The 23,549-nt window shown below is 42.9% G+C and overlaps 2 protein-coding genes across 5 annotated transcripts; both read left to right on the forward strand.

Moving 5' to 3' along the window:
• Nucleotides 1-3,408: 3,408 nt before the first annotated feature.
• LOC118406711 (trans-L-3-hydroxyproline dehydratase-like) lies at nucleotides 3,409-17,459 on the forward strand. Of its 4 annotated transcripts, XM_035806977.1 has the most exons (4): nucleotides 3,416-3,501; nucleotides 8,898-9,317; nucleotides 15,140-15,518; nucleotides 16,554-17,459. In XM_035806977.1, exons 1-4 carry the CDS (start codon nucleotides 3,470-3,472, stop codon nucleotides 16,764-16,766), a joined length of 1,044 nt encoding a protein of 347 aa, XP_035662870.1. In that variant the 5' UTR covers nucleotides 3,416-3,469; the 3' UTR covers nucleotides 16,767-17,459. The 4 variants fall into 4 exon arrangements, with proteins under 4 accessions (XP_035662871.1, XP_035662870.1, XP_035662868.1 ...); XM_035806978.1 differs by lacking the exon at nucleotides 8,898-9,317 and having other exon boundaries at nucleotides 3,409-3,921; XM_035806975.1 differs by lacking the exons at nucleotides 8,898-9,317; nucleotides 15,140-15,518; nucleotides 16,554-17,459 and adding exons at nucleotides 5,043-5,421; nucleotides 5,986-6,643 and having other exon boundaries at nucleotides 3,420-3,921.
• A 1,291-nt stretch (nucleotides 17,460-18,750) lies between these two features.
• On the forward strand, nucleotides 18,751-22,659 carry LOC118406713 (trans-L-3-hydroxyproline dehydratase-like). Its single transcript, XM_035806980.1, has 3 exons — nucleotides 18,751-19,261; nucleotides 20,718-21,096; nucleotides 22,308-22,659. Exons 1-3 carry the CDS (start codon nucleotides 18,771-18,773, stop codon nucleotides 22,518-22,520), a joined length of 1,083 nt encoding a protein of 360 aa, XP_035662873.1. The 5' UTR covers nucleotides 18,751-18,770; the 3' UTR covers nucleotides 22,521-22,659.
• The last annotated feature ends 890 nt before the right edge of the window (nucleotides 22,660-23,549 follow it).

Consider the following 23,549-nt stretch of genomic DNA (forward strand, 5'->3'; position numbering starts at 1 on the left):
ACAAATTTATTTAGTGCTTGCTTGTTTTGCTTCTGTTTGCTGGATAGCACCTGCAAAAGGGGAAAGGGAAGGAGAGGTGATATAATCACACTAAGTAATAAAATTACTATGCCAGCATTTACACTCAAAGAAAACAACCAGAAAACTAATCAATCAAGGAGGTTCCATAGAGAAGGAAATACATGTAGGACAGGATGAAAACCCCGCTGCAAACCATTGTTCACCCCCGCTAGTTCCCCCCGTGGTATGTTGTTTCTGCTGGTACACCTCTAAAGTGACGTTCCCCTCAGGAGTATAATGGCACAAAAAAATCCAATGCCAATTTTTTTTCCCTTTTATAATGATTTTCTTTTTTTACTCCCCTTTGGAAACATCCTGCATTTTCATCAAAAATGTGGACCTTCCTAGTTTTACTTATTTAAATCTTTGACCAAACAATGTTAAACTTTGCATCTACCCGCACCGCAAGAGGATTTGGCCAGGATGTCCAATCTGCAGTGATATTTGATTCAATTTGTCTATACATAATTTGCCATACTAATACATCTTGACTTGAAAGATTCTTTAACCTTGCAGAGTGAACTGAGCACAAATATGCTTTATATAACCTGATTGTTTAAAGTTTGCCTCTCTCCCCGAACACCCCAAGAATAATTACTGTGTTCTTGTATTCTTTATGGGCGCATACGTATTTTCCTTGGCAACTACGTTCGTGTTTGCTTCCGACATTTAGCTTCAAAATAGTGCAATAGGCAATTTCCCTCAACTCTATCAGAAAGCAATATTTGGTGTAAATATTAAGAAAAAAAGTTTTTTACACTTAAACCATCAAGGATTATCTATAAATATCTATAATTATATATAATTATATATAATTATATATAATCATAGATAATTATAGATAATTATATATAATTATGTAAGCTGGCGCCTATAGATTTAGGATGGACGCGGTAGTGAGTGATGTGAGTGCTTGGCTCTCATAGGTTCAGCTTTGACATATCCTTGATAAATGTAGACTTGCGGCCTATCAAAAGCTGGAAACATTGAGTGCATGTTGCAGAGAAGACGTAATGTTTGATTGGTCGTTTAACGGCTGTAGATCACGGTAATTGTCGGACTGTGAAGGTCCGAGTAAAAAACACACAACACTGAGGAACCGTTATACACTTCTCAACCTTGAGTATTTACAGTGAATTGTATATTGTCATAATGTATCATATAGTATTTTTTAAAATGAATGCAGGCATGGCAAAATGAATTAAAAGCGTAAATTCACTCCGTGCAATAGACATGAGATTTCCCTCAACTTTATCAGAAAGCAATATTTGGTGTAAATATTAACTTTAAAAAGTTTTTTTGCACTTAAACCATTAAGGATTATCTATAATTATATATAATTATGTATAATGGTTATAGGGACTATGTATGATTATGTATAATTGTCATAAATTGTGCATATAACAATGCATAATGATTACAAGTGTTATTTATAATAATGCATAATGATTACAAGTGTTATTTATAATTATGTATAATGGTCATCAGGATTATATATAATTATGTATAATGGTGAAATGGGTTATATATAATCATTATGGTGAAATGGGTTATATATAATTATGTATAATGGTGTAATGGGTTATATATAATTATGTATAATGGTGAAATGGGTTATATATAATTATGTATAATGCCCCAAAATTATATATAATTATGTATAATTATAGTATAATTGGACTAATCCCTACAGACCCATTGACGCTTTCCGCATATTCATTACCCTTCGATATGTACTCAATAAAAATATAAAGTTGATCGGGTAAAGCATTTCGGGAGTTATGGACTCGAGTCCAGAATTAGAGTGTTTTTCCATAATTAAAAAGATGCCTGTTAACTGTATTATTAGTTAGATGTCCAAATTATAAAAAAAGGAATCCTACCTTAGAACTCTGTTTTCGAGGACTGTTATATTTGGTGGGTATCTGAAACACAACACAAGTTTTCCTAGGCCTAAACAAATGAATGTTATTACTGTGGTATTTTCTGTTTTGTATATTGTATATGACCTATTTATGTCTTTAACTTCTCAGTTACAATTTGTCTGACAATCAGCAAAATTCTCTGATAGAAATTGTCTATGATAAAAGAAATTGTTGTCAAGCAGGTCAAATGACAAGTGTGCAAAATTACATAAAAGTGAATTATTCCTTTCCTATTGAATCCCATGTGTTCATTTGTACTTTGAATTATGATATAAATGCTAGATATGATTTCTTAGATGTACATTGTATATGGATACAGACAGATTCTTATGATCTAGTCCTTCCCACACCAAATAGTGGATTGGACAGCACCCATCTTTATTTCTGTAGCCGTGTGCCATACAGATTTGTGCAATTACTACAGCAAAGGGCTAGTCCATTATAGATCCACTGACAGCGGCCTGTGTGTCCAACTGTGTACCATACTCTTTCTATACTGAAATTTTAAAAGTATTTGGTATGACTTGGTCGGGATCAAACTCACAACCAACTAACTGCAAGGCAAGCGCTCTACCCTATGGGCATTGCACCTGTTAGGATCTACATGACTTGTAATATATGTCATGAATATTTCTAGAAGCCAAAAACAATCCTAAACAGCATTAGAACACTGATCTACAGACTCAGTTGTGTACTTTTTCAGTACAGTGGGGCACTACTCACCTAACATGTATATGATACTGTTGTATTTGGCCTTCCTTGCAGATTCGTTTTGTTCAAATAGAAGTTGTCCTTACTTGTAGACTAAAATGTAGTCAAAACTTTACAAGAAGACCACTATATAGGGGACAGAAAATCTGGTCTTGTGGACAAAAGTCACCATAAGATTCTAGATATTAGTGAATGGAAAAATAAATGTATCTAAGGCCACACCAATTTAATTTCTTGGTTCACGGATTTTTTCATAAAAAATATGGAGTGAGAGGGCGAAATAAAAATAAAAATAAAAATTGTAAAATGGTTGGGGTAAAGGTAACGGCTAATCCAAAACATAAAGAAAAAAAGTTTTCAACTTGAAAAAAGTACAAAAACACTATTTTTGTACAGTAACAGCACCTGTAGCCACACTTTAAGGAGCTTATAATATAAAGGCCAATTTGCTACACCAGAAAGTTGGTGAATGGTTTCATTAATGGTGAAAATTTGATGAGTGGTAATTTTTATTTTTATTTTTTTTCCCAAAAAATAGGAGCGAGCGAATCCGTGAACCAAGAAATTAAATCGGTGTGGCCTAAGGAAGCACCAAATAGTGGTCACATTGGCCAGGTGGTCCTTATGTAGAGGTGGTCACCTGTAGTTTTACAGGTTTTGCTGTACAGTACAACTTACATTGTACAATATGTGCACATACAAAACACCCCTAAATAGACAATGGTCTATTCCACGAGTGACCTTTGACCTTATATGTAGGTCAAGTCGCCAACATGGCAGAAAAATCAACACTTTCTGACTCCAAATCGCCCCCGTTTGTGATCAAAACCGTTGAGATGCACACGGGAGGCGAACCTCTAAGAATCATCACCGAAGGATACCCCAAAATCCAAGGGAAAACCATCCTAGAGAAGCGGGCCTACGTTCGGGACCACCTGGACGTTTTCCGGAAGAGGTTGATGTGGGAGCCGAGAGGCCACTATGACATGTACGGAGCCCTTTTGGTCGAGCCAGACGACGAAACTGCGGATATTGGCGTGCTTTTCATGCACAACGAGGGCTATAGCACGATGTGCGGACACGCATGCATTGGACTTGGACGGTATGCAGTTGACAAGGGGCTAGTTCCCACGAAAAGCCCAGAAACAGAACTGATTATCCAGTGCCCAACAGGTCCTGTGAAAGTCTGGGTAGATTATCAAGGTGGAAAAAGTGGGCGTGTCCGGTAAGGTTTTGCAATTCACTGTTTCCCGCTGGCCTGTCTTGTAGGCTTTGCATGTCTTTATTTTATTTGTATGTGTCAAGTTCAACGTTGACAACGTTCACCTGTCGTGGCCGGTAGCTTGACCCTCCCTTCTTTCTTTCTTCTCTTGTATGTTCTTTGAAATTTTGACAAAAACGTGAAACAGTGAAAACACGTTTTGTCTCTCTTGTCTGGTTTTCCTTCTTTTATTTCGTTGAACCCCAATCAAAACGGGTTTTGCAAGAATAGATTTCATGTACTCTCCAGGTCTGACAGCTTTATACAGCTGGCCCAATAATATGAGAACCAATACTACTACAATTTTCCTTTGGAGATGAGACACATTGTACTAGCTCCACTAACAAGCTCAACGATTGGAACCAGACGGGTGTCATGGTGGTGTAACAAACACCATGCATGTGGTGTTTGATTACATAATGTAGCAAGAGGCAGGACTAGTGGTGCGTACCTAGAGCCCGGACTTGGAATTGGACCTAAAAATGTTTAGGTCCAAGTAAAAAAAAAACCTAAATGTCCGGACTCAAGTCCGGACTTGCAAAAAGCTATCTATCACTTATATTCCCTTTTCTTGCTCTAAACCATCTAAAACCTTCCATAGACAGTGAAATTTGCACTGGAAAAGGACAAAAAACATTTTGTGTCTACACTGGCTGTATATAATTTGCATGTATTTTTCACATTGCACTTTAGTTCATGCTAACATGCAATTTTATATGCACCATCCCCCCTCCCCCTCAAAAAAGAAAACTTTCCAGCGCACATAATACGCAATGATGGGTTCAGGTCTGGACTTGAAGTCCGGACCTGAACCTGAACTGCTGGACTTGAATCCGGACCTGAACCTGAATATGAGTTTAGGTACGCACCACTAGGCAGGACAGAGCCGAAGGGGCTGGTTACCGTATACTGGCATGGTACATTGTATATATGAATGTGATTGAGTAAGAATACAGAGCAGTATGTTAAAATTATCTATTTTCATGCACTAGTATAATATGGTCAGTATTTTGTAGAACCGTTGTAGTTGCAACAGACTGAGTGAGAAAAGTTCCCGTTCCCCAACTCATATTTTCTTTGTTCAGATTCCACAGTGTTCCTGCGTTTGTCTTTGCGCTTGACCAAGAGGTCGACGTCCCCAACTACGGGCGGGTGAAGGTAGACATCGCCTACGGAGGAGCGTTCTACGCCTTTCTCCCCGACAGTTCTCTGGGGTTAGATCTCCGTACAGCTCCTGTTCAAGCCGTAAGAAACGCCGCCACAGCAGTGACAGAAGCCGTGAAGAAGGCCGTACCGTTACGCCACCCGGAGCACCCGGACCTGGCGTTCCTGTACGGGACGATCATAACAGACGGGCGGGACGAGTACGACCCCACGCCGACGGTGAACACCTGCGTGTTCGGTGATGCTTCCGTGGACCGGTCCCCTACGGGGTCGGGGGTGACGGCAAGAGTTGCTATTCAGGTGAGATGGGAAATGGACTGGACAATCAAGAAGGGCCTCTTAACTTGAAAGTTCATCTGTGTTGGTAGAAGTTATTATTGAGCTAGTTGAACCGTAATATATAAATTCAACACAAAAATTGTTCATTCCTTGACAAAGACTGGTGCTGTTCTCTCGAAAGTTTGTGTGAGTCCGACTTTTGTGTTGGAATTAACAGTTAAACTAGCTCAAGTAGGGCCTCTGTTGCTTAAGCTACTTTTTTTATAATCTACTTTGATTTTTTAAGAATTGTGTCTTGAATAAGGTGACGTTTCGCTAGTATAGCAGTCGGACTTTCCCTCTTTTCCCACAATACTCTGTATTTCCCACCAATAACGGCAGGTGTCGCTGCAAAGCGAGAAACCTACTAAAGCCACCGTGGTGTATTACAGTTACAGTATGGTCGTATGTCGTATTGGGAACCCATTCTAAACGGTAGAATGTGACAGTATTCGCCGGTACAATTGTACAGGCGACACATTTGAAAAAGCAATATAACGTTAACTCTTCTATACGCATCTCTTATCGTTTTCGCCTTACCCTCAGCACCGCCGGGGCCAGATCGACCCGTCCAAAGCGCGGCAGTTCGCGAGCGGCGCAACGGGCTCGGTGATGACGGGCCGGCCGGTGAGAGAGACCAGGTGGGGAGAGTTCGACGCTGTGATCGTGGAAGTGGCGGGAAATGCGTACTACACCGGAACCGCAGAGTTTACAGTCGAGCCGGACGACCCACTGAAAAACGGCTTCCTTGTCAAGTGATTGTCAATGTACTACACTCCTCATTTTTTTAAGACCAACTTTTGGAATTTTTCTGTCGTTACTTCTATTTCCTATCAACTTTCGCACTACTAAAACTAAGTTTATTGTTTTCCACGAGTTCCTTTTCTTAATTTCATAAACAGAGAAATGTGCAATTTTATTGTCTATCTTGTGACAGTTACACTGTTCATTTAAGTTGACCCTGTTTAATAAAAACAGTGAACAATTTGACAAAGGAAAAACTTTCATTATTCTTCTAGGAATAAAAAATGTGTTATAATAGATATAGTTGACATTCATAATTTTTTTAGCCTTAACAACTTCTATTATACCATGGATGAAATAAAAATAATTTAACAGTGATTGTGATAGTCTGGGAATACACACGATGCTTAACTGCCCATATTGGGGGCATTTCTTTCAACTTAAATAAAAACGGTTACTTTATATTAAGATCTAACGTCTTAATCATTTTGGGGCATGTGAATGCACTCCTCGTGAGATAATATTGACTCATGCAACGTCTTTATGATTACCGAGGAAAGGTAGCGGATACTACCTGGAACGCCTGACCGCATCCTATGGCCCAAATTTTGCTTGAGTAACCGTTAACTGTTGAACTAAGACTATAATATACCATCAGCTCAGTCGCAAGTGAAACAAAGATTGAAAGACATATTTCTACAGACTTTCCATTCCGAACTCAACTCTAATGGAAAAAAGGAAAATCAAGGAAACAAACTAAGAACGTACAGGAAGTTCAAAGACACCTACGAAAGAGAACAGTACCTAAATATACATAATTTCAGTCATCGCCGAGCCATGGCTAAATTAAGAATTATATCGGTCTGCCTAAACACCACAAACCACCACAAACGACTTAGAAACACCACAAACGACCACAAACGACTCTAATATGCAGTGTATATGGGTCAAAAACCTTGTGTGGCGCTCTGGAGACATTTTTTATACATTTATGAATTTAAAAAATACAGCAAGTCCTACGTATTCACCAGTAATTTTGAGTCAGTCCGCCGGTTTCAAGATCGAAGCGATTCTTTGCCGCCATGTTGGATCGCCCGTGCTAGGAGTCTGTATGGGGAAGTTCTCGATATCTTTCTCGGCTCCATAGACGACAGGACGATAAAACTACGGAAGCTGTCGGTTCATACCGCAATTCTATCATTGTCAACTTATAAAACTTGTATATTAAGTGTTTTCAAGTCTCAAAGGCAAACACGCACGCGATCCAACATGGTGGCCAAGAATTGCTTTGATCTTGAAACCGGACTAACTCGAAATTACTGGTGAATACATAGGACTTGCTGCATTTTTTAAATTCATAAATGTATAAACAATGTCTCCAGACCGCCACACAAGGTTTTTGACCCATATATACTGCATATTAGAGTCGTTTGTGGTCGTTTGTGGTGTTTCTAAGTCGTTTGTGGTCGTTTGTGGTGTTTAGGCACACCCGAATTATATTAGTGATCACCCTTTACAAATAGAAGTAGGAAGATACAACCGGACTCCTCCGAGTGATAGAATCTGTACACTTTGTAACGCCAAAGATATTGAAAATGAAGTTCATTTTGTATTGGAGTGTGAGTTATATAGTGATATACGTAATTCTTTTATTAATGCCCTGAATTTTGATACACGAGCTAAACAGTTAGTAAAAGATGAGCTTTTTGTATACATAATGAAATCATCTGACAACATTGTACTGCAAAAACTCTGTGAATTTATATACACTTGTTTCAAGAAGAGGAAAGAGACATGTAAATTGTAGAATAATATAGCATTACATATTTGACTATTTTGTAAACGATAGATGTACTTATAGTGTTGTTATTGTGTATGAGTTGTTATTAGTAAGTTGCGTATATGATTTACTGATCCGAATTGGATTATTCTTTATGTTCAGTCCGATTGATCAGGACAAATGGCACTGACATCTGACCTCTGACCGCAATGACCGTCCAATGACCCTATGAGTTTGTGATCTTGAGTTGTTTTTGTTATTACGTATTATTTGTTATTCTTTTGAGTTTTCCTAAGTTGCTTGTATGATTTACAAACCCGAATTGGATTATTGCTTTGTTATGTTCAATCCTATGTTTGTAGTTATCTTTTGTACTTTGAGTTATTATTATTGTTATAGGGCTCCCTTGGAAATCAGTTACCACGTTAACTGAAGGGACTACCCTAAAGATCAATAAATAAATAAATAAATAGTGTAGCATAGCCTTAGTTGTTCAGTCTCTCCCACTGACACTAAAGATTCTTTACAGCAACGTTTTATGTAACTACTGCATTTAGCCCATATGGGCAAGGTCATGCAAATAAAGATCATTGTCATTGTCAATGTTAATTTGCGTATCTTATTTTTGTCCTTGATCCTATGGTGTGACTCGCTTCTAACTACACGTTTGAGGCCGGTCTATTGTCTTTTCAATATACTGTAATAACTCGTCGATTAGGTTTCTAGATCTGTTGAGGCGTGTCCTAGTTGGTCTGGTTCCTTTGTTTGCTATGCCGCCCGGTCAAACTCTTATCTCCTTTTACGGCGAATGACATAGCTCCATGGGTCACTGAAGAACTAGGGCAAGCAGATCGTCTTTCACTTATATCTCTGACCAGGCATGAGTGGTCAAAATGGCCGAATTAAACCATCAGGTAATTTTCTCTGACTCCAAATCGCCTCCGTTTGTCATCAAAACCGTCGAGATGCACACGGGCGGTGAACCTGTACGAATCATCACCGAGGGATATCCCAAAATCCAAGGGAAAACCATCCTAGAGAAGCGGGCCTACGTTCGGGACAACCTGGACGTTTTCCGGAAGAGGTTGATGTGGGAGCCGAGAGGCCACTATGACATGTACGGGGCCCTGCTGGTCGAGCCAGACGACAAAAACGCCGACATCGGCGTGCTTTTCATGGACAATAAGGGCTATAGTTCCATGTGTGGACATGCTAGTATAGGACTTGGGCGATACGTGGTAGATAAAGGGATAGTTGCCGCCACAAGTCCGCAGACAGAACTGGTTATCCAGTGCCCGACCGGCCCCGTGAAAATGTGGGTCGATTATCAAGACGGAAGAAGCGGACGTGTCAGGTAAGCTAGGCTTTGCTGTTGTTCTATGATCTCGAAGCAGCCGAACTTGACCAATGGGTTCTCATTGATGAAACCACCCAATTGCCAAGTAAGGCCTACATAGTGGGGCCCGGCTGGGCAGCTTTCGGTAACGGAAAGTATATGATATAAAATACACCAAAACTACACACGACGTAAAGAGAGTAGTCGTGGGTACTATTTGTGTGTATTTTTACGTATACATTTCTATTTTTCGTTTTCGGCCGGGCCCAGGTTTAGAAATGTGGCTGTACATTACGTTAGCGCTAACCTAACTAGCTATATATTCCGAGGCTGCATATGCATTGACCTAAACTATATAGCTGTAGCTCAGTTCAAGAGAAAAAGAGATACTGTAAATGAAAAAATGTTCGCGGTGGATTAATGTCCGCGGTTTTCGCGGTGACCACTTCACCGCGAACTTAAAACCACCGTGAACATTTTTCTATTATGGTTTTAGACTGCAGTCTATGGTGTTACCGCACGAAGTTAAATCCCCGCGAACTTAAATACATTTACAGTAAATCTTCTTGTTAACACCCCACTGTGATCCTTTGTTCAGAGGAAGGACGTTTGGATCAGATAAGCATCCTGTTCAAACCAGCCGGATCCCACGTGTCCTCGTACTCTGGCGCAAGAGAAGCATCCAAGAACATTGCCACACCCCACACGGTCATACCCCACATGAACCGTTTGCGTCGGGCCGAAATAACCATTTCTGGATTTAATTTTCCTTATTACCTGCTTGAAAAAAGCAGGTCTTGATTCTGGTAGGGATTCTTGTGATTCCGGACCAATATCTTTAAGTTTAGAACCTCTGGATGGACTGCGATCGCGTTTGCTATGGGGATAGATATTGTGAGCCATTGTGCTATAGCGTGCATTAGAAGTTTACTGCAGTTTCGTGGTTCGTTTTAAAAACATTATTTACAACCCTTTTTGTCAGAGTAGAGTGGTCCTAGTCAGTTTGTTTAGATGGCCAATTGGCTGGAGGCTGCCCACCAGCACCAGCTGGGTGCAATTAGTATCCTATTTGTCCTGGTCATCTATCCGCCCTCCGTTATAAAGTGATGGGGAATCGTCGTCTGGAGCCTAAAGTCACCTATGCGCTGAGACGACCGCCTACAAGCGGGCGTCTAATTCCGCGCAAAGCAGAAAAACTTACAGAGGGCTGGGCGGGTGGGTCGCTTCAGGCTCCAGACGTGGTCGGAGGGCGGCCTGATGAGTGACGAGATGCCTCTAATCTGCATATTTATACAATGGATGGATCACGTGTCTAACATCCGGGCGAATAGGCGACCAGAATAAATAGTCCTGGTCATCTATCCGCCCTCCGTTATAAAGTGATGGGGAATCGTCGTCTTCCGCCTTTGCCCTCTCTGGCTTCAGAGCCTTTCCTTTCCTTTCACCTAGTATCTTCCTCCGAAGACACTCTCCTAAGATATCTTCTCACTCCTTTTCCTGTTCACTCTTTCAAATCATCTCCTATCTTGTCCCTCTATCAACTTCCCATCCTTATCTTCGCTCTTTCACCTTTCTTCTCCCCTTACTCATCTTATCCCTTTCTTATTCCTGTCGACTTGTCACCCTCACTTCATCTTGCCCTTCTCTAGACTTTATCGCTACGTAAAACCACACATTCCTAAGTATTCTCTCTCGTTTACCCAACGCTAATCAACCCACTCTAATCTTACACATAGGTCAAACCATGAAGAGAAAACCAAACATAACTGAACCGTGCTCTGCACTGCATCTGGTAAATCAGCGCTGTGTGATACAAAATCATTTGTGCACAAACGCACGTCATGCTGCTCACTTCTGTCCTCACAGCCCGTTTCCCGCGCACACTCCTTAGCCAGGCCTCAGTCCGGCCCAGGTCCTTACGCACTTCCGCTTAACAAATCATCCAGCCTTCCGCGGGAACCCATCGCACTGGATTAAGTCACAAAAGTAGATAAATCGTACAAGACTTCTCGGATCGTCCAGCTTTCCGCGGAACCCCTTCGCACTGGATGTCGTCACAGTGTGTCACGAAAAACGTGCACAATTTTTTTTTTTGGATCGCCCAGCTTTCCGCGGAAACCCTTCGCGCTGGATAATGCCACACCGGCTAAAACAACTGCATACTTTCCGAATCATTCAGCTTTCCGCGGCACCCCGTCGCACTGAATGATATTCCACCGTACTGAGAAAGGATACACCGTCCAACACCTTCTCGGATCCCCGCACTGGAATAACGTTAGAAACAAACGAGTAACTCGACGTGTTATTCACAAGGACGTCAGGCTAACACAGGGTTACTCGAATAATTCCGAACAATCCAGCATTCCGCGGCACCCCATCGCACTGGAAAACGAATTTCACAAATTAAGAAATGAGGGGGGAAAACCTGCCTAACAAAGGAAACCAAAAGACTCACAGTCCGTTCCTTGGGCTGCCGGTGAAGTTGGATGAGCTGGCGGGCTGGGCGGTGTTGGGGACCGGAACGCCAGCCGGGCCTGATCCTCAAACTGCTGTTCCTCATAGGAGGGTCTGCATGCCTTTTTCCGTTAAGCGTTACGAGCCATTTTAATTCACCGTTAATCGTTACCGACCCGCTCTAATTCAACGTTAATCGTTATCGGTATATTCTTCGTGAAGCGTTATTGGTCGTTTTAATTCAACGTTAATCGTTATTTGTTATCCCGAATTCACCGTTAAGCGTTACCAAGAAATTCATCGTAACGTTAACCCGTTATACACACGAAGTCAAATGCCAGATGGAGCATGAAAATGCAGGAAATGGCGTTTCAAAGGGTCCAGACTTCAAAATTTCTCCGAGCCTCCCGGCCTTCGGCTCTGGACAGGGTAAAATATGTTGCGGAAGCGTCGCCCTAAAAAAAACTTTATCACTCATACAGATTTCAGTGTCAAACTTAGCTTAGTTTCGGGCAAAAAGTACTCCACAAAAAAAACTTTTCTCTCTAATAAAATGCAATAAATGGCGTTTCAGATGGTCCAGATTTTAAAATATCCCCGGACTTAAATTGCAACGTCTCGTGCCTTCCGAGCTCGAAATGGTAAAATATGTCGGGGGCTCTGGGGGTGGAGGCCAAAGCTATAACCATGTGCAAGGAGGTTAAAGAAAGGAGGTTTAACCTCCTTGCCATGTGCAATTTGATGAAAATGTCAAAATCAACCTAGCAAAATTTGCTGAAAAATGCAGGAAATAGCATTTAAGAGGGTCTTGATTTTAAAATTTTCCCGGGGGAGCATACCCCCGGACCCCCCTGGAATGCGTCGCGCCTTCGGCGCTCCATCATGTGTTGAAACTATAGTTCAATCCCCCCATAAGAAATTTGCTGCCGCCGTCTCTGTGGCGGGCCGGGAACTCTGCCTCCGTCAATTTACAGATGTCATGGACAATGTCCCTGCTATTCCTCCGGGTTCTGGGCACCTTTTGCTTCTCACAATGCCATTAGTCGGATATTTTCACCCAATGATATAACTACTGTAGCGTTGTATGAATGCACGTCAATGTTACTTTAGTGTTACTTTGTAACTCCTTCTGAATTTACCGTTAAGCGTTACCGGGCCTCCTGAATTTACCGTTAAACGTTACCGGGCCTCCTGAATTCACCGTTAAGCGTTACCAAGACCCCCCATGCAGACCCTCTCATAGCGCTGCGCCCTGAAGCCACCTCCTCGGACTTTGGTATCTGTTTCCAACAACTCTAATCGGTGAAAGAAACAAGGTTCACAAAGAAAAACATCACAGCCTAACAGGTTCCCTGGCGCGTCTTGTCCCCTCTCTGCTGCTGTAGCTTGTGCATGCCACCGACGGGTCCCATGGCCGCACATCTGGCGAGGTTGATGGCGGCGTGTCCCGTAGCTGGCAGTGGTGTGTCCCGCGCATCCCTGCTGTCGGAGGGGGAGAGCGTCAGACCTGTATGAACAACACGTGAATCATGAGATGGTGGGGAGGGACGGGCGCCCGGCAACAGGTCCGGTCCCAGACAGACAAGTCTAAAACATACGCAACTTCCATACCGCCCAGATCCCACATGCGAGCGAGCCGCGTTACGTGGAGTAGTCGTGGGCCACGCGTGTCCACAACTCAGTCACCACACGCCTTACAGGTGCACACTCATACACATGCAAACTAAAACAAATGGTAGCAGGAAACCCCATACACAGCCTCGACGTTCAAACTAGGAAAGCAAAAGAAAAATTCTACCTGGCCACAAAAACGGAAAATGACACCCAAATCGTACCAACTGCAGCCTTCCAAGCTCAGATGGGTTGGCTGAACGCTACGCCAGGCTCTCCCAGAAGGGTGACAAGTAATCCTAAAACAAAGAAACCAAGGGGGGTCGCCATCTTGCCTCCTGGATCATGCCATTGTCGTCCTCTGTTCCTGCCTGAAAAATTCACGGAAATCAGAAAATGACATAAAAATCTGGAAACTCGTTCTGCTCCGCGCCTCAGCATTAAATGCCAACACCCACAGCTTTCTTGCGCAGAGGATTAGAGTGCTAGTGGATACCAAAACATAGCGAGGACAAAAGAATTCCGGAGAATCACCAGCTCGCCATGTGGGCACCAATTATCTGCTTGGAGTGGCTGTCGGGCCCTGCTCGGAAAACATACACAAGGTCACGAAATCACACAACAATCACTCAGCTCCACGCGGAGCCAAAACGCCAACGTGAACTAAAAGCGTCCTAAACTCGACCAGGCCTAGGATAAAAGGGAAGAAACTGTAAAACGAGAAAAAAGGTGTAAAGCAGCCGTCCTCTGCACCAGGATCTTTCCTGCCCCGCCGCTCAGAAGCTCATACATACGAATAGGCGATAGAAATGCAAATTAGAACGAACAGCCGGTACTCAGAAATTCCAGGCATGCTAGAAGAAAATACGCAACAATACACGAAAAGAAATTTTAAAATACGGGAGAAGCGCAGAAAATGTACCGACCGACCACTGGAAACCGACACCAAACCTTCCGTGGAAAGAACAAACGTCGACGTGACGGTAACCACGCCGTGGCCGCCGGAGTCCTCGGGTTGACTCGTACCACCCTGCGGCGTCCAAACGCAAATCTTGCCGCCTCGGGAAGTTTTGTCTGCTTTGCGAAGGAGCCGTCGCTTCAGCTACAGCCGTTGTTGGAGGCGGCCTGATGAGTGACGAGATGCCTCTAATCTGCATATTTATACAATGGATGGATCACGTGTCTAACATCCGGGCGAATAGGCGACCAGAATAAATAGTGTTTAGTTTCAGTGTCCTGCAGTCATTATGGTTTCTTCTCCACCTTCTAGCATCTCCTTCAAAAGTGTTACATTTATCAGGTTGTATGAAATGTACATCTACAAAAGTGAATGTTACCTTGTTACCTCCATGAAAAATCGAGGTACTGTTTTTGGTATTTGATATTTTGGGGGTATATATATAAGTTTGTTGCAGTTTTGTGGTTGTTTAAAAAATATATTAGAGTAACTGTGACCATCCCTGTGACCTCTGTATGGAATGAACCATTATATACACATTAGGCATATGTGCCAGGTGCAGGTGTAACAATTGGAAATAAAAATGAAATTGCTAGGTCATTAAAAAGGTGTAGTTTTGGATCTCACCATTTACCATAAGTAGATATATAAGAACAATAATCATATTATGGAATAATTTTCACAAACGTTAAACCATATCAACCCTACGCACCATCACAAAACAAAATATTTCATGCAGGTTTGAGTTTTCAGACTCTTGTTCATCTGTAAGACTGCCCAGGAAATTCTTCATAAGTCGAATTAACTTTATTTTCAGATTCCACAGTGTTCCAGCTTTTGTCTTTGCGCTTGACCAAGAAGTCGACGTCCCCGACTACGGGCGGGTGAAGGTAGACATCGCCTACGGAGGAGCGTTCTACGCCTTTCTCCCCGACAGCTCTCTGGGGCTAGATCTCCGTACAGCTCCTGTTCAAGCCGTCAGGACCGCCGCCACAGCAGTGACGGAAGCAGTGAAGAAGGCCGTACCGTTACGCCACCCGGAGCACCCGGACCTGGCGTTCTTCTACGGGACGATTATAACAGACGGGCGGGACGAGTACGACCCGACGCCGACGGTTCAGACCAGTGTGTTCGGTGATGCGTCCGTAGACCGGTCTCCGTGTGGATCTGGGACAACGGCAAGAGTTGCTGTGCTGGTAAGATAAAGGACAGAAAGAAGAAGAGTCTCTGTCATTCTCGGTCAGTCTTCTTCTGAAGAAGTTCTTCCACTTGGCCCGACCGGCCGCTTGTCTCGGCGCTTCGTCGAAGGAGAAGTCCCTCTCCTCACTTTTTTCTTTTCTCAGTTCACATTAGGTTTCTTTTGGTACGCTTCTGGATCTTTTCACCTGTGGTACTTCTCTTTGTGTGATTTCTGGTGGTATGCGAATATGACCCAAGTCACCAAACGATCTCCATCTGCAGGCTTTTATCAGTTTATCAACTGACTTGAGACCTTCTATGAGATTTTCTATGTAGGCTTTTGTTTGAAATTACATGCATTTGACCAAAAGATTGTCAACGGCCAGAGTAGACATCTGTTTTGAAAAACAGTTTGTGTGTTCACAAGAAACTTGTAGTGACGGACAAGAAAAAAGAAGGATGATAAAGGGAGCCAACCTGGTACATCAATAGGAAACTTAAATCCCTTCACTATTCACTTCACTTTGAGAAAAAAATCATAATTCAATAACTATAGAACATATAGCAGAATTTCTAATCTCCAAGCAGATCTTTCGGTGGCATAAGATAGCATCATAAGCTGGGGAAGGAGTTTAGCCGGCAGAGGAGTTTCATTGTTAACTCCGTACATCGTACATCGTACACCAACCCTGCCTACCTGTACGAAGTTAGATTTGTTACCTCCGTACATCGTACATCGTACACCAACCCTGCCTACCTGTACGAAGTTAGATTTGTTAACTCCGTACATCGTACACCAACCCTGCCTACCTGTACGAAGTTAGATGACGTCACTTAAAACTTCCGAAGTTTACCGATTACGGTATATCTACCTCTAACTTCGTACAACTTCGTACAACTTCGTACACACTAACTTCGTACATTTACCCCATTTCTGGACATACCTCTTTCATTGGCCCCAGCTTATGATACTGTCTTATACCACCACAAGATCTGCCTGGAGATTACAGAATTTTCATCGACGAAATTTGTTGTTTGCTTCAACTTTTCAGCACCGCCGGGGCCAGATCGAACCGTCCAAAGCGCGGCAGTTCGCGAGCGGCCCCACGGGTTCGGTGATGACGGGCCGGCCGGTGAGAGAGACCAAGTGGGGAGAGTTCGACGCTGTGATCGTGGAAGTGGCGGGAAATGCGTACTACACCGGAACCGCAGAGTCTACAGTCGAGCCGGACGACCCACTGAAAAACGGCTTCCTTGTCAAGTGATTGTCGGTATTTTATGACAGTTAAGAAGGGCCGTACTTCAATTTTTGAGAGATTGTTTCACACACGTTTCTATAAAGACGACCCAAAGGATGGCTTCCTTATCAAATGATTATCAATGTGCTACAAGGCTGTTCCTTACGACCAACAACATGAGCAATTGTCCTGTCTTTACTTTTTTACGATGGACGTTTATTCTGCCAATACTTGTTGTCAATATTATCTTAACCAAGTTTTTTGTAAGCAATTTTCTTAAGCAGAGAAATGTATAATTTCCTTCATAACTACATGAAGCTTTAATGATGATATTGTTCCTTGATATCATATTAACCAAGAACATACTTTATACTATAGATTGGCAATGTTCTAATCCTGTAAATGAATATTGTAACATTATCTTGCACACGACAAGTAGTTACATTATGAATTTCATTTGAATGTACTCTTTTGGAATATAAAGAAAACAGGTAAATAATGTGACGATTGTTACAGTTATTCAAGGAAAGAAAGGTGAAACATAGACCTTCATATTTATCCTTAGCAATGCATGCTCTAATATGTCGTGAATGAAATAAACTGATAAAAAAATGGCATTGAGGCAGTGCTACTATGAAAATACACATTGGCTGTCCGTACATGGGTATCTCTTTTAACGTGAATAAAAACGGGATCTTGATGTTGGGACCTAAGGCCTTACTTAAGTAGCATTTTTGTGCATATTTCTCAAGTACTAGTAACTGGAGTACCTCTGATTAAGGTAGCGGATACCACCTTAAAGGTCTGATCGTTTCCTATGACCCAATATGTTGTTTGTGTACTTCACTAAAGGTACACTCCCACCGCACTTGTGTCAATCTTGCGTCACTACGGGGTTCGTTCACTGCGTCAATGTTTTGTTATTTTCTCCGATTTAAAAAAAAATTTAGATATTACGTAATACGTGAAAGTATGGATTAGAAGACGTCAAAATACAAAAAAAATCGTTCTTTATCTCTGAAATTCGTCGAGTATCCTACGAACCCCGCAGTGACGCAAGCTTGACACAAGTGCGGTGGGAGCGCACCTTAAATGTTATCTAGCGTAGCTAATTTCCTGTCCTTGAATGGCTGTCTTGCAGCTGCTCGTTTAAGCTAACTTAAAGGGCACAACCCGCCGGCCGTGCTGTCTATGTGATGCTTATAAAACGTGGGCAATCTTTTTGGATCCGTAAGTGGTAAGTACCGCCTCCGTACGGAATCTGACGGCTTTTGGAGCACGCAGACACACCGTACAACGTTCCGTACATGCAAAACAATGTCTGCCATTGGGCTACGGATTCGCCCCCCGTACGAGCCTGCCCTGCACAGCCAACGCGAGTAAGGAAGCCGTACTTAGGCAGCACGTGTAAAAGTACGGCCTGCATATGGTAACGTGGCAATCGCACAGACATCGTACGTGCCACTTGCGCAACGAACGATGCACGCAACCGCTCACGGCACGGTTAAGGTGGGGTCACACATGCGTATATTTAAGCCCGTTTGAGGTGCGTATGAATCTCTTATTCCTACCAGGCTCCACAGGTCGCGGGGAAAATAGTAAAAATTGGACAAATATAGATACATAACATGCCAGATAAGTTAGCTGACCGAGAAGTATGGTTAGCGACCCAGCTAACTCGTCTGACATTTTACCTGTTTACGTTTGTCTAATTTCTATTATTTTTACAACGACCTGTGGAGCCTGGTGGAGGCAAAAACTTCCATGCGCACCTCATACGGACTTAAGTATATACGCAGGTGTGACCCCACCTTGCGGAACCATGCGAGTGACGTGCTTTGAGACGTGCCCCCTCCCTGCTCTTGCCATTCCTTCCCCACGTTTAGAAAAACGTGACCGACGTACCCTCCCCCCAAACGTACGGTGGGTTGTGCCCTTAGGCTTCAAGGCGGGTCTATTCACCCGAGCATGCTGTAATAACTCGTCTAGCAGGTTTCTTCGTGCACATGAATGAAGCATCTAAGCGCGTGTATGAGCTCTGACCAAGTGACGGAGGTCAAAATGGCCCCATCAAAACGACAGAAAACTTTCTCTGACTCCGAATCGCCTCCGTTTGTCATCAAAACAGTCGAGATGCACACGGGCGGTGAACCTGTACGAATCATCACCGAGGGATATCCCAAAATCGAAGGGAAAACCATCCTAGAGAAGCGGGCCTACGTTCGGGACCACCTGGACGTACTCCGGAAGAGGTTGCTTTGGGAGCCGAGAGGCCACTATGACATGTACGGGGCCCTGCTGGTCGAGCCAGACGACAAAACTGCGGATATCGGCGTGCTTTTCATGCACAACAATGGCTATGGTACCATGTGCGGGCACGCTTGTATCGGGCTGGGGCGATACGTGGTAGATAAAGGGATAGTTCCCGCGAAAAGCCCAGAAACAGAACTGGTTATCCAGTGCCCGACCGGCCCGGTGAAAGTCTGGGTAGATTATCAAGACGGACGAAGTGGGCGTGCCAGGTAAGCTAGGCTTAAATATGCTGTTGTTCTATGAGAAGCAGGGTTGTAGCCAGCACCCGTCCTTCTGTCTTTTGACGGAATTTGGCAGCTTGGGGCGGGAAAAAATTTTGCCCATTCCGTCCTCTGTGATGGACAAACATCCATGTGGAAAGATATGAAAAACTGTTTCCCTTGTGTAATGTTTCACCGAAACAGATGCCGTTGAAGAGCTTAGTCAACCAGGAAAATTTACACCTCGAAATGCAGGAAATAGCATTTTAGAGGGTCTAGATTTCAAAATTGGAAACCCGTTTTGTATTAATAATATATGCTTATTGTTAACATGTACATCTCACTGCGCTCTTTTGTTCAGAGCTAGGATGCTTCAATCATATGGAAACCTTTGTACTCGTACTGGATTTTCGCCTCCGGCGTTCGCGCCCCAATTACTGCAAAATCCTTTCAAACGGGCCTACTAGCCTTGACACCACACAGGGACTCCGATGCTGGTTTAAAGTGGGTTCATGCGTAAATATTCAAGTCCGTATGAGTTTGGATGGAAGTCTTAGCCTCTACCAGACCCCACGGGTCACTTGAAAAATAGTAGAAATTGGTAGAAAAAAAGCATACTCCTCGTCGCATGTTATGTGTATGATTTGTCCGACATGTACTATTTTCCAGCGACCTGGTAGAGGCTGAGAACTCCATACGAACCTCATACGGATTTAAATACGTAATTTAGGACTGCCCAACTGCAAAGGAGATGCGTATAGCCGGAAGCGATTTTCAACGTTGGCTGGGTTCTCTTGTGCCGGGAAAGGGAGTTTCCGAGGAAGGGAGTTCGGGACGGGCAGAATTGCTATCACGGCAAACCCCCTTTCATAGCAAACTCCTTCGACGGCAAACTCCCTTTCCCGGCACAAGAGAACCCAGCCAACGACAATCGCGAGCCAACGCCCCCCCCCCCCTCCTCGATAAAACCAGCCCCGTTCGAAGACTGCAACGGAGTCTAAGTTTTCAGGGCGTTCTTTTTTTTCATTTAAGCTTCTACAAATACCCTTCTTTCGAATTTAATTCTCCTCGGTAACCTTTCTCCCGGGGTAATCGTCTTGGCCGGCAAATACGGTTTTGCTCGAGATTGTGGATAAATTGTTATATGCAATTGTCACACGTTCGGCTTGTCTTGATTCCTATTCTTATAACACAGAATCTGATACTAGCTCTATGTGTCTAGTCCAAAATAGACTCAAATAACCTAAATTGTCATTTGTGCTATAGGGTTCAAATGAAGTGACAAAGAACATTGCCCCAGACGGTCATACCCCACATGAACCGTTTGCGTCGGGTCGTAATAGCCATTTCTGGATTCCATTTTCAATCACGGTCAAGTCGGAAGATTCCATTTTCCATATTTTTCGTTTGTGAAACTGCCCAGAAAACTTCTTCAGAAGAATCGAGTTCACTTCTTTCTTTTCAGATTCCACAGTGTTCCAGCGTTTGTCTTTGCGCTCGACCAAGAAGTCGACGTTCCCAACTACGGGCGGGTGAAGGTAGACATCGCTTCCGGAGGGGCGTTCTACGCCTTTCTCCCCGACAGCTCTCTGGGGCTAGATCTCCGTACAGCTCCTATTGAAGCCGTCAGGAGTGCCGCAATAGCAGTGACAGAAGCCGTGAGAAAAACCGTGAAGTTACGCCACCCGGAACACCCGGACATGGCGTACCTGGACGGGACGATCATTACGGACGGGCGGGACGAGTACGACGAGACGCCGACGGTTCACACCAGTGTGTTCGGCGGGTCGTTCGTGGACCGGTCTCCTTGTGGATCGGGTACAACAGCAAGAGTTGCTATACTGGTGAGATAAAAGATAAAAAGAAGAAGAGCCTCTCTCACTCAATCCTCTTCTGAAGAAACCTTCCACTTGGTCCAGTCTCCCGCTTCTCTCAGTGTTTCGTCGAAGGAGATCTAGAAGTCCCTCTCCCTCGAGCTCGCTTCTCTTTTCTCAGTTTCTTTCGTTACCTTTCTGGATCTTTTCTCATGTGGTGCTACTCTCTGTATGATTTCTGGTGGCATGCGACAATTATGACCCAACCATCCCCAGCGTGATTCTATTTTCCTATCAACTGGCAGGAGACCTGTCTTGTTGGCGTAGATTCTGGTCTGAAATTATATTGATAAAAATGTCTGATGTAAATATGTGTTTTTAAAACAGTTGCGTTTTAGTACGTTGTTCCAGAGTCTGTAGATGTTAATTTTCAAACTATTATTATTCATGTTGGTGCTATTCCACACTGTTCTGGGGGATTGGATAACTTGGGTTGCTTTTCTGGAGGACTTTTATCATCTTTTGAGGACCGCTGTGAATTTCATGTCAAATAACGCCAGAACGGCTTATGCTACCAAATTTGGTAAGTTTTCCTAAAATTTAGTTGGCAACAAGTTCACAGTTTGGAAAATATTACGATTTTTCGTGTTGCCATGGCAACCGTTTGTTAACAGGCATTTTTGCAGAAAATCGATTCTAACAATATATTTTTTAAAGTTTATTTGCTATATTATTGCTTTTTTTACTACATGAATAAAATTTTGTTATCTAGAATATCTTTCATAATCAAATATGAATTAATTATGCTAATTTGATGACGCAATCGGGCAAAATCCAAGATGGTGGACCATATGACCATATCAAGAATAACTAGCTTATTATCCCTTGAAACTACCTGGTATATATATTCATCATAATATGTTTAAATGAACATTTCAGTCCATGTCCATTGTCTTTTGCCATAATTTGCTGCAAAAAAATGTATTTTTGAAAACTCATGGTGCTGGATATAAGATGGTGGAGCCCAACTGGATATCTTAGATATGCATGACGTCATTTTCTGATGTCATTTTGACGGCATTGAAGTTTCTATTGGCAACACAAGTAGTAACAAACATTATTTTTCTGTTATCTGCACTTCCTATACACTTCACATAGAGCATGAATTAAGGATAGAGTAGAAACATAGAGTAGAAACAACATAGAGTAGAAATTTCACCATTTTTTTCGTTTGTTTTCAGCACCGCCGTGGGCAGCTCGACCTGTCCAAAGCGCGGCAGTTCGCGAGCGGCCCCACGGGCTCGGTGATGACGGGCCGGCCGGTGAGAGAGACCAGGTGGGGAGAGTTCGACGCTGTGATCGTGGAAGTGGCGGGAAATGCGTACTACACCGGAACCGCAGAGTTTACAGTCGAGCCGGACGACCCGCTGAAAGATGGCTTCCTTGTCAAGTGATTGTCGTGTTCTATATATACGACTGTTAAGGAGGGCCGCACTTCCATTTTTCTGTCGTTACACTCTTTTAATCAACTTTTATCGTCATCACTGGAGCTGTTTTGTTTCACACGAGTTTCTATAAAGGACTGAAAAATGACTTCCTTGTGAAATGATTGTAAAACTACTTAAAGGTTTTAAAACTACTTAAAGCTTGTAAGGAAGGGCCACTCTCCTCATTTTTAGACCAACAACTGGAACATTTTTTCAGTCGTTGTACTACCATTTCCTATCAACTTTTGTTGTACCAACAATTATTCTTACTATATTGTTTTACACGAGTTCCTTTTCTTATATTTTTTAGAGAAATGTGCAATTTGATTCATTACTACAAGAGGTATAAATAATCATACAATCCTTTGATATTATCTGTAGCGGAAGTTTTCTTTATGCATGGGCAATGCTCACATTGGATAAATGTGTATTGCAACATTGTCTATCTTGTGACGTATCACACACACACACACACACACACACACACACACACACACACACACACACACACACACACACACAAACACACACACACACACAGAGTTACCGACCTAAGATTGATTTGTTCAAAAATTCGTACTTTCCCAGAACTATCGTAGAGTGGAATTTGTTATCACCAAGTACAGTAGGGGCATCTTCTCTGCGTAGTTTTAAAGAACGCTTGCAGATGAATGTGCAAAAGCTAGGTGTGACGGGTCGTTCGGTGTGATATAACTGCTGCCGCGCTGCGTGCCTGCGAAGCTGGTGTGTTACGCCAGAACGGCGGTTATACCGGCTATATAGATACAGAAATTTAAAAAAATTGAACAGTAATTGTGAACACACACGTTCTATTACTGCGCATTTCTTTCAACTTAAATAAAAAGAATGAAGGCATGGTTACTTAATCTTAGGACCTAGAGCCTTAAGTCCTTTAAACTGGGCACGAGCATGTGCTCTTCCTGAGATAACAGTTACTCAAGCAACTCCCCTATGATCAGGGGTGCCTAAGCATTT

The sequence above is a fragment of the Branchiostoma floridae genome, chromosome 19, assembly GCF_000003815.2.
Source record: "Branchiostoma floridae strain S238N-H82 chromosome 19, Bfl_VNyyK, whole genome shotgun sequence".
Classification (NCBI taxonomy): Eukaryota; Metazoa; Chordata; class Leptocardii; order Amphioxiformes; family Branchiostomatidae; genus Branchiostoma; species Branchiostoma floridae.

Bases quoted from the DNA above. Each gene is read 5' to 3' on its own strand.
- LOC118406713 (XM_035806980.1), top strand. From the start codon at position 18,771: ATGAGCTCTGACCAAGTGACGGAGGTCAAAATGGCCCCATCAAAACGA. The intron at 19,262-20,717 runs GTAAGCTAGGCT...CTTTCTTTTCAG, and splicing joins GGACGAAGTGGGCGTGCCAG to ATTCCACAGTGTTCCAGCGT. The intron at 21,097-22,307 runs GTGAGATAAAAG...GTTTGTTTTCAG, and splicing joins CAGCAAGAGTTGCTATACTG to CACCGCCGTGGGCAGCTCGA.
- LOC118406711 (XM_035806974.1), top strand. From the start codon at position 8,857: ATGGCCGAATTAAACCATCAGGTAATTTTCTCTGACTCCAAATCGCCT. The intron at 9,318-15,139 runs GTAAGCTAGGCT...CTTTATTTTCAG, and splicing joins GGAAGAAGCGGACGTGTCAG to ATTCCACAGTGTTCCAGCTT. The intron at 15,519-16,553 runs GTAAGATAAAGG...TCAACTTTTCAG, and splicing joins CGGCAAGAGTTGCTGTGCTG to CACCGCCGGGGCCAGATCGA.